Source organism: Lactuca sativa, chromosome 1, assembly GCF_002870075.4.
Source record: "Lactuca sativa cultivar Salinas chromosome 1, Lsat_Salinas_v11, whole genome shotgun sequence".
Lineage (NCBI taxonomy): Eukaryota > Viridiplantae > Streptophyta > Magnoliopsida > Asterales > Asteraceae > Lactuca > Lactuca sativa.
Genome location: NC_056623.2, coordinates 178457265 through 178468786, shown reverse-complemented (window position 1 = coordinate 178468786; position 11522 = coordinate 178457265). Strand labels below are relative to the sequence as shown.

At 33.8% G+C, this 11522-nt stretch overlaps 1 protein-coding gene across 1 annotated transcript; it reads left to right on the top strand.

The window, feature by feature from the left end:
* The first annotated feature begins 1525 nt into the window (after positions 1-1525).
* Positions 1526-2881, top strand: LOC128128163 (uncharacterized). The gene has a single exon (XM_052767039.1). It carries the CDS (start codon positions 1526-1528, stop codon positions 2879-2881), a length of 1356 nt encoding a protein of 451 aa, XP_052622999.1.
* Positions 2882-11522: the final 8641 nt, after the last annotated feature.

Sequence of the window (11522 nt, the reverse complement as noted above, 5' to 3'; positions counted from 1 at the left end):
TGCAGGGGAATGTGATGAACTCTTATGCAGGTGTATTAAAGGGTAATAGACATAAGGGTAAGATTGATGTTAGATTCATTCCAGGGGAGAAAGGGGAAGAGGATGGTCCTGTAATAATTCCATTAGAGAATCTAAAGAATGCAAGTATTCCTTTTTCTAATACTCTTTATGGTTATATGATTGACAAGAAGTTGGCGTTTCCTGTAATTCAGAAAGAAGTAAGAAGATTGTGGAAGAATATGGGTTTGGAAGAGGTATTCATGAACAGCAAAGGTTTTTTCTTCTTTAAATTCAGTGATGAAAAGGGGATGTTATCTGTTTTGGAGGGTAGTCCTTGGTTAATGTTTAATAATATGCCTTTATTTCTTCAACGATGGAGGCCTGGTTTGACATTAACTAAGAACAAGCATGATAAAATTCCTGTTTGGATTAAAATATTTGATTTGCCCTTGGAAGTTTGGAGTGGTGAAAACTTATGTAGAATTGCTAGTAAGATAGGTATTCCTTTGGCTTTTGATTCATTTACTGAGGATATGTGTTTGGAACATAAAGGAAGGAATGCTTATGCTAGAATTCTTGTTGAAATGGCAGCTGGGAAGGAATGGAGAAAGAAGATTGATATAGCTACTTGGGATTTTGTCTCTAATTCTGCTGTGATTCAAAGTTTTGATGTGGAATATGCTTGGATTCCTTCTAGATGTAATCATTGTAAAGTCTATGGGCATGGGGATAAAGTTTGTGCTGCTGCTATGAATGTTGTGAAGGAGGATAATAATGGAGAAGTGAGAAATTTAAAGAATAATAAAGGGAAGGAAGTTGTTAATGGGGATGGTTTCACAGAAGTTAAATATAAAAAGGTTAAGGGTAACACTGATGGTGAAGGCACTAGCAAGGCTCAAGAGGGTTATAATCAATTGAATAATATGAAGAATAATGGGAAGAATGGGAATTGGAAAAGGGGTATTTTCTCTAAAGGCAATAATGGGAACAGAGGTGGAAATGGTAAAGGGCAAAATTGGAATTGGAGTAATAAAGGAGTAAGTCACTGGAATTTAGAAAAGAACAGAAATTATGAGAAGTTTGTTAATGGGCAGGATGTTATAGGTAGTCGGGGGTTGAAGGAGAATAATAAGCAGGAGGCTGTAGTTAAAAAGAATAATAAGACAGAGATGGGCAATTTTAGTTTTGGTAGTGAGGATGTAACAGGGGAGGGATTAAGTAATAAAAACAGTTTTGAAATATTGGGAGAGATTGAAGAGGAAGTTTTGGATAAAATGGAAGAGGATGATAAGATTGAGAAGACAGGTGCTAATCAAAATGTTGATAGTGGTGAAGCTGAAATGGGTTCTAATGAAAGCAAGAATAACAAATTGATTTCTTCAATCAAGGGAGAGGGGAAGAAGAAAGAAAATGAAAGTAATAAAGTGAATAAAGATAAGTTGGAGTCGGATAATAATAGCAGTAAGATGGGGAGTTCTCAGGCATTTGAGGAGGTAAATGCCAAAAATTCTATTTTTTCCCAATGATGTCTGTTGGTGCTTGGAATGTTAGGGGATTGAATAAATCTGTTAAGCAGAAGGAGGTTATTGATGTTATTAGGTGTAATAACCTTGGTATTTGCGCTGTGATTGAATCTCATGTCAAAATCTTAAATCTCAAGAGTGTTTGTGCTAAGACTTTTGGGCAGTGGGATTGGATCTCTAATAATAATAGTTGTGAAGCTGGTACTAGAATAATAGTGGGGTGGAATCCGAGACTTTTTGATGTGATTCTGCTTTCTCAATCCAAACAGGTTATTCATTGTTATGTTAAATTGTGTAATTCGGATATTGGCATGTATTTGTCTTTTATATATGCTGCTTCGAATTATATTGAAAGAAGATTACTTTGGGATAATTTGAAAAAACATAGTTTGGTTGTTAATAGGGAAGCTTGGGGATTATTAGGTGATTTTAATGTTGCTTTAAAACCTTCGGAATATTCTGAAAGCTGTTCTAGAACTCCTAAAGGAGTTGAAGATTTTGTTGATTGTTTGAGTTTTATAGAAGTGGAGGACTTGAAGTCTTATGGGTTTCAGTTTACATGGAACAAAACCCCTATGGGTAATATGGGGCTGTTGAAGAAGCTTGATAGAGTTATGGTTAATCAAAAATTTATGTTGAACCATCCTCTTGCTCATGCTGTCTTTAAACCATACAGAAACTCGGATCATTGCCCTGCTATTTTAAATTTTCCTGGTAACAAAGTGAAGTGGAAACCTTCTTTTAGATTTGCGAATTTTATCTCTGAGAAGGAGGAATTTCTCCCTTTGGTTAAGGAGATTTGGGATAAGAATATTGATGGTTATTTTATGTTTAAAGTGACACAAAAGTTGAAGATTCTCAAAAAACATTGTAGGGAGATGTGTAATAAATATTGGGGAGCTGGAAAAAGAATTCAGAAGTTAAGAAAGGATTTGGAGTGTAAACAACAAGATATTGACAATAATCCTTTTGATTGCAAGATTAGGGAAGAGCATGCTAATATTCTCTTAGATTTTAATATTGCTTGTAATGATGAAGAAAAGATTCTTGCTCAGCGTGCTAAAATCAATTGGTTACAGGATGGGGACAATAATTCTAAATTCTTCCACAAAATTGTTAAAAGCAGAGGTATCAATAATCGTATTCAGATGGTTCTGAATGAAGATGGTCGTTGGGTGAGTGGGAAGGCTATGATAGAGAAATTTGTGTCTCATTTTAATCAGTTTTTGGGATGTAAGGATGATACTGATTTGGCTGGCTTAAATGATGAGTTTTTTCCTAAAAAATTGGACAGTAGGGTGGCTGTTGATATGATTAGAGTGGTTACTGATGAAGAAATTAAATTGGCGATGTTTTGACATAGATGACAATCGTGCCCCTGGGCCTGATGGGTATTCTTCGAAATTTTTTAAAAGTTCTTGGAGTATTGTTGGTCCAGATGTTTGTAAGGCTGTGAGAGAATTTTTTTGGACTGGTAAATTTTTGAATGGGATTAATGCCACGAGAATTGTTCTGGTCCCTAAAGTTGAGGTTCCGAGGAAAGTTTCTGATTTTAGACCTATAGCTTGCTGTAACACTTTTTATAAGTGTATCAGTAAGATTATAGTGAATAGAATTAGAAATTGCTTGGGTGATATTGTAAGTAATAACCAATCAGCTTTTATTCCTGGTAGATCTATTTTGGACAATATTCTTCTTGCTCAGGAGTTGATGGTGCGGTACAAAAAAAAGAGAGGTACCCCTAAATGTACGATAAAGATTGATATACAAAAGGCTTATGATACGGTGGATTGGGATTTTCTTAATAGAGTTCTGCAGGGATTTGGGTTTCATCCAGTCATGGTTAAATGGATTATGGCTTGTGTTTCTTCCCCGTGGTTCATGCTCAATTTTAATGGTGAAGATCATGGGTATTTTGAAGGAAAGCGTGGGCTTAGACAGGGAGATCCTTTATCTCCTTACCTATTTACTATAGTTATGGAGGTTTTCAATATTATTATGGGTAAACTCATTGAAGATTCTTTGAATTTTAAGTTCCATAGTAAGTGTTTGAGCCTCAAAATCTCCCATTTATGTTTTGCTGATGATTTGTTAATTTTTTCTTATGGTAATGGGAATTCGGCGAGAATTATAAGGAATGCCCTTGATGATTTCAATAAGATTTCAGGGCTGAAGGTTAGTATGGAAAAAAGTCAGATTTATTTCAGTTGTGTTAAGCCTAATATGAGAAGGATTATTTTGGGTATTCTTCCTTATGAAGTTGGGAAATTTCCATTTAAATATTTGGGGGTTCCTATGTGTGTTACTAAATTGTTTGATAGAGATTGTAAAAAGCTGATTGAAAAGATTAAGTTGAGAATTTTCAATTGGAAGTGTAAAACCTTATCTTTTGCTGGCAGATTGCAACTCATTAATTCGGTTTTAACTTCTATTCATGTTTATTGGGCTTCTATTTTTAAAATTCCAATTGCTACTATTAATGAGATTGAAAAGATGTGCAGGAGTTTTTTATGGGCTAATGGTGAGATAGTTAAAGGGAAAGCTAAAGTTAAGTGGCTTGAAATTTGCAAACCTAAGGAGTATGGTGGGCTGGGAATAAAGAATTTGAGGAAATGGAATGATGCTTTACTTGCTAAACATGTTTGGAATGTGGTTAATAACAAAAATTCCCTGTGGGTGCAGTGGGTTAGAATCAATTATATAGGCAGCAGGAATTTTTGGGATATTCTGCAGAAAAAGAGTATGAACTGGACATGGAAGAGATTTTTGGAGATAAGGAAAACTATTAGGCCTCATGTTATTTCATGTGTGGGTAATGGGAGGAACACTTCTTTATGGCATGATTGGTGGCATCCTATAGGTATTCTTTGTACTATTATCCCTAGGAGAGAGTGGATTAGTAATGATCTTAGTGATTCTGCTTTAGTTTGTGATGTTCTTGAGCTTGATTCTTATTCATGGCCGGTTGAATGGGTTAATAAGTTTCCTGGATTGACTGAAGCTCCTATGTTTTGTATTGATTCTAATTTGAATGATGTTGTTGGATGGAGGGATAAGGGAGGTATATGCAGAAAATTCTCATGCAAACAGGTGTGGAATGATTTGAATAACTTTGGGGATATTGTTCCTTGGTTTGATCTTGTTTGGTATAATAATTGCATTCCTCGCAACTCTTTTATTTTATGGTTGGCTGTTCTGAACAGATTAAAAACTCAGGATAGGGTTAGAGGATGGGAATTGGCTGGTAATTTGCTGTGTCCTCTTTGTGATAATATGCCTGATTCGCATAACCATTTATTCTTTAATTGTGAGTATTCTTCCAGAATCTGGAAATATTTCTGCAGTAAAGTGGGCCTAAGTTTGACAGCGGTTGATTGGAATGATCTTATTTCTTTGTTGAACAGTATGATTAAACTGAAGACTGGTGAGAATTTAATCATTAAATGTATGATTGCTAGCTGTGTGTCTCATATTTGGAGAGAGAGAAATTCTAGGCTGTTTGATTCTAGCATAATTTCTGTTGAGGGAATTATAGCTAGTATTGAGAATGAGATTCGTTTGAAGCTGATGGGATTAAGGAAAAGAACTAAAATGATCAATAATAAGATTTATTTGATCTGGGGTATTTCGGGAATTGAGAATGTTGAATAATGGAGATATTTTTCTGGTTTTGCTGTTTGAAGTATAGTTGGTTATGGTTTTGGGTTTGGCAGTGGTGGCAGTCTAATATGGATGATGCTATTAATGGTATATGGTGGGGGTATTTTGGGAATAAAAATATGCACAAAGGAATTGACGGAATTTGTCACTGGTGTGAGAGTTTTCTCTTATATCATGTGACTTGTACCTGTGGGATTTTCTGTTTGGATATGATCTTAATTGAGATTATCCAAATAGAGAATCCTAGACATGTGATTGATGCCATGTCTAGTATGAAACTTAATTTGATTCACTGGTATTCTGGTATTATTTTCTTGTGTTCCTTTTTGAGTTTGTGGTGCAGAAAGGTGAAGCAAAGGTTGATGGTGGGCAATAGCTGTAGAGAGCTTATGGATTTCATGATGAGGACTTCGAAAGATAAAGAGGACAAGGATTGGGACAGGAGCTTTGGGACTAGAAGTCGTGAGGGGCTTTTCTATTTTTATTTTTTTGTTATGTTTAGTTATGGATTTGATTATGGGGATTTCCTTGTTTTTTATGATATATGGGCTTTGAACTTGAGGGTTTTTTTCTTAAAGGTTAGCTTATGGACGGAGGGTTTTTTTAAGGGCCTTACCCCTTGCTTTGGTTTTTTTTCTTTTGGAGATTTGGTAGGAGCAAGGGGGTGAAGTTACCTTTTTTCCCTCTTTCAATAAGTCTATGGGTTACCTTTAAGGATTTTAGGGTGTTTTGGGGTTATGAGTGGTTATTTCTTATTATTAGGAAATGGTTTGGTAGTTGGTTATGGATAGGATGGTTATATTTGTATTTTGTTTGATTTTTGGTGTTTGTATTTTTTTATTCTTTTTAATAAAGTTTGCTGAGCTTTGGCTCTTTCAAAAAAAAAAAAAAAAAGAATGTAATAATGCTCATCAAAGCTTTGCTAAATTGCATAGACTTCGTGGAACTAATAAATCAAACAATGCTCATCAAAGCTTTTCTTATATTGCGTAGACTTCTAATGTGGAACTCAAGAATTAAACGATGCTCATTATAGCTTTGCTAAATTGGATACACTTCTATTGTGGAACTCAAGTATTAAGCAATGCGCATCAAAGCATTGCAAGTTACATAGACTTCTATTATGGAACTCATGAATGAAACAATCCTCGTCAAAGTTTCGCTTAAATTGCATCGAATTCAATTGTGGAACTCAAGAATTAAACAATGCTCATCAAAGCTTTGCTTAAATTGCATAGAACTCTATTGTGGAACTCAAGAATGAAACAATGCTCATCAAATCCTTGTTTAAATTGCATAGACTTCTATTGTGGAACTCAAGAACAAAACAACGCTCATCAAAACAATGCTAAATTACGAAGGCTACTTCTATTGTGCAACTCTAGAATTAAACAATGCTCATCAAAGCATTGTTAAACTGCATAGACTTCTAATGTGGAACTCAAGAATGAAACAATGCTCATCAAAACTATGGTAAATTACGAAGCCTTGTTTAAATTGCATAGACTTCTATTGTGGAACTCAAGAATATAACAATGCTCATCAAAACTATGCTAAATTACAAAGGCTACTTCTATTATGCAACTCTTGAATTAAACAATGCTCATCAAAACTATGCTAAATTACGAAGGCTACTTCTATTGTGCAACTCTAGAATTAAACAATGCTCATCAAAGCATTTCTAAATTGCATAGACTTATAATGTGGAACTCAAGAATGAAACAATGCTCATCAAAGCTTTTCTATAATTGCACTGGCTTTTATTATGGAACTCAAGAATTAAACAAGGCTCATCAAACTTATACTAAATTACAAAGGCTACTTCTATTGTGCAACTCTAAAATTAAACAATGCTCATCAAAACATTCTGAAATTGCATAGACTTCTAATGTGGAACTCAAGAATGAAACAATGCTCATCAAAGATTTGCTTAAATTGCACAGACTTTTATTGTGGAACACAAGAATTAAACAACGGTCATCAAAGCTTTGCTAAATTGCGAAGACTACTTCTATTGTGGAACCCAAGAATTAAACTATGCTCATCAAAGCTTTGCTATATTGCATAGACTTATAATGTGGAACTCAAGAATGAAACAATCCTCATCAAAGCATTGTTTAAAGTGTATACATTCGTATTGTTGAGCTCAACAATTAAACAATGCTCATCAATGCTTTGTTAAATTGCATAGACTTCCATTGTGGAACCCAAGAATGAAAAAATGCTCGTCAAAGCTTTGCTAAATTGCAAAGACTTCTATTGTGGAACTCAAGAATCAAACACTGTTCATCAAAGACTTGCTTAAATTGCATAGACTTCTATTGTGGAAGTCAAGAATTAAACGATGCTTATCAAAGCTTTGGTAAATTGCATAGATTTCTATTGTGGAACTCAAGTATTAAACAATGATCATTAAAGCTTTGCTAAGTTACATATACTTCTATTGTGGAGCTCAAGATTTAAACAATCCTCATCAATGATTTGCTTAAATTGCATAGAATTCTATTGTGGAACATAAGATCTAAATAATGCTCATCAAAGCTTTGCTAAATTGCGTAGACTTCTATTGTGGAACTCGAAAATTAAACAATGCACACAAAAGCTTTGCTTAAATTGCATAGACTTCTATTGTGGAACTCAAGAGATAAACAATACTCATCAAAGCTTTGCTAAATTGCATAGACTTCTATTGTATAAAGAATGAAACAACGCTCATCAAAGCTTTGCTTAAAGTGCATAAACTTCTATTGTGAAACTAAAGAATTAAACAATGCTCATCAAATCTTTGCTAAATTGCAAAGGTTACTTCTATTGTGGAATTCATTAAACAATGCTCATCAATGCTTTGCTAAATTGCATAGACTTCCAATGTGGAACTCAAGAATGAAATAATGCTCATCAAAGCTTTGCTAAATTGCATAGACTTCGTGGAACTAATAAATCAAACAATGCTCATCAAAGCTTTTCTTATATTGCGTAGACTTCTAATGTGGAACTCAAGAATTAAACGATGCTCATTATAGCTTTGCTAAATTGGATACACTTCTATTGTGGAACTCAAGTATTAAGCAATGCGCATCAAAGCATTGCAAGTTACATAGACTTCTATTATGGAACTCATGAATGAAACAATCCTCGTCAAAGTTTTGCTTAAATTGCATCGAATTCAATTGTGGAACTCAAGAATTAAACAATGCTCATCAAAGCATTGCTTAAATTGCACAAACTTTTATTGTGGAACACAAGAATTAAACAACGGTCATCAAAGCTTTGCTAAATTGCGAAGACTACTTCTATTGTGGAACCCAAGAATTAAACTATGCTCATGAAAGCTTTGCTAAATTGCATAGACTTATAATGTGGAACTCAAGAATGAAACAATCCTCATCAAAGCTTTGTTTAAAGTGTATACATTTCTATTGTTGAGCTCAACAATTAAACAATGCTCATCAATGCTTTGTTAAATTGCATAGACCTCTAATGTGGAACCCAAGAATGAAACAATGCTCGTCAAAGCTTTGCTAAATTGCAAAGACGTCTATTGTGGAACTCAAGAATCAAACACTGTTCATCAAAGACTTGCTTAAATTGCATAGACTTCTATTGTGGAACTCAAGAATTAAACGATGCTTATCAAAGCTTTGGTAAATTACATAGACTTCTATTATGGAACTCAAGTATTAAACAATGATCATCAAAGCTTTGCTAAGTTTCATATACTTCTATTGTGGAACTCAAGATTTAAACAATCCTCATCAATGATTTGCTTAAATTGCATAGAATTCTATTGTGGAACACAAGATCTAAACAATGCTCATCAAAGCGTTGCTAAATTGCGTAGACTTCTATTGTGGAACTCGAAAATTAAACAATGCACACAAAGCTTTGCTTAAATTGCATAGACTTCTATTGTGGAACTCAAGATATAAACAATACTCATCAAAGCTTTGCTATATTGCATAGACTTCTATTGTAGCAAGAATGAAACAACGCTCATCAAAGCTTTGCTTAAAGTGCATACACTTCTATTGTGAAACTAAAGAATTAAACAATGCTCATCAAATCTTTGCTAAATTGCAAAGGTTACTTCTATTGTGGAATTCATTAAACAATGCTCATCAATGCTTTGCTAAATTGCATAGACTTCCAATGTGGAACTCAAGAATGTAATAATGCTCATCAAAGCTTTGCTAAATTGCATAGACTTCGTGGAACTAATAAATCAAACAATGCTCATCAAAGCTTTTCTTATATTGCGTAGACTTCTAATGTGGAACTCAAGAATTAAACGATGCTCATTATAGCTTTGCTACATTGGATACACTTCTATTGTGGAACTCAAGTATTAAGCAATGCGCATCAAAGCATTGCAAGTTACATAGACTTCTATTATGGAACTCATGAATGAAACAATCCTCGTCAAAGTTTTGCTTAAATTGCATCGAATTCAATTGTAGAACTCAAGAATTAAACAATGCTCATCAAAGCTTTGCTTAAATTGCATAGAACTCTATTGTGGAACTCAAGAATGAAACAATGCTCATCAAATCCTTGTTTAAATTGCATAGACTTCTATTGTGGAACTCAAGAACAAAACAACGCTCATCAAAACAATGCTAAATTACGAAGGCTACTTCTATTGTTCAACTCTAGAATTAAACAATGCTCATCAAAGCATTGTTAAATTGCATAGACTTCTAATGTGGAACTCAAGAATGAAACAATGCTCATCAAAACTATGGTAAATTACGAAGCCTTGTTTAAATTGCATAGACTTCTATTGTGGAACTCAAGAATATAACAATGCTCATCAAAACTATGCTAAATTGCAAAGGCTACTTCTATTGTGCAACTCTTGAATTAAACAATGCTCATCAAAACTATGCTAAATTACGAAGGCTACTTCTATTGTGCAACTCTAGAATTAAACAATGCTCATCAAAGCATTTCTAAATTGCATAGACTTATAATGTGGAACTCAAGAATGAAACAATGCTCATCAAAGCTTTTCTATAATTGCACTGGCTTTTATTATGGAACTCAAGAATTGAACAAGGCTCATCAAACTTATACTAAATTACAAAGGCTACTTCTATTGTGCAACTCTAAAATTAAACAATGCTCATCAAAACATTCTTAAATTGCATAGACTTCTAATGTGGAACTCAAGAATGAAACAATGTTCATCAAAGATTTGCTTAAATTGCACAGACTTTTATTGTGGAACACAAGAATTAAACTATGCTCATCAAAGCTTTGCTATATTGCATAGACTTATAATGTGGAACTCAAGAATGAAACAATCCTCATCAAAGCATTGTTTAAAGTGTATACATTCGTATTGTTGAGCTCAACAATTAAACAATGCTCATCAATGCTTTGTTAAATTGCATAGACTTCCATTGTGGAACCCAAGAATGAAAAAATGCTCGTCAAAGCTTTGCTAAATTGCAAAGACTTCTATTGTGGAACTCAAGAATCAAACACTGTTCATCAAAGACTTGCTTAAATTGCATAGACTTCTATTGTGGAACTCAAGAATTAAACGATGCTTATCAAAGCTTTGGTAAATTGCATAGACTTCTATTGTGGAACTCAAGTATTAAACAATGATCATTAAAGCTTTGCTAAGTTACATATACTTCTATTGTGGAGCTCAAGATTTAAACAATCCTCATCAATGATTTGCTTAAATTGCATAGAATTCTATTGTGGAACATAAGATCTAAACAATGCTCATCAAAGCTTTGCTAAATTGCGTAGACTTCTATTGTGGAACTCGAAAATTAAACAATGCACACAAAAGCTTTGCTTAAATTGGATAGACTTCTATTGTGGAACTCAAGAGATAAACAATACTCATCAAAGCTTTGCTAAATTGCATAGACTTCTATTGTATCAAGAATGAAACAACGCTCATCAAAGCTTTGCTTAAAGTGCATAAACTTCTATTGTGAAACTAAAGAATTAAACAATGCTCATCAAATCTTTGCTAAATTGCAAAGGTTACTTCTATTGTGGAATTCATTAAACAATGCTCATCAATGCTTTGCTAAATTGCATAGACTTCCAATGTGGAACTCAAGAATGAAATAATGCTCATCAAAGCTTTGCTAAATTGCATAGACTTCGTGGAACTAATAAATCAAACAATGCTCATCAAAGCTTTTCTTATATTGCGTAGACTTCTAATGTGGAACTCAAGAATTAAACGATGCTCATTATAGCTTTGCTAAATTGGATACACTTCTATTGTGGAACTCAAGTATTAAGCAATGCGCATCAAAGCATTGCAAGTTACATAGACTTCTATTATGGAACTCATGAATGAAACAATCC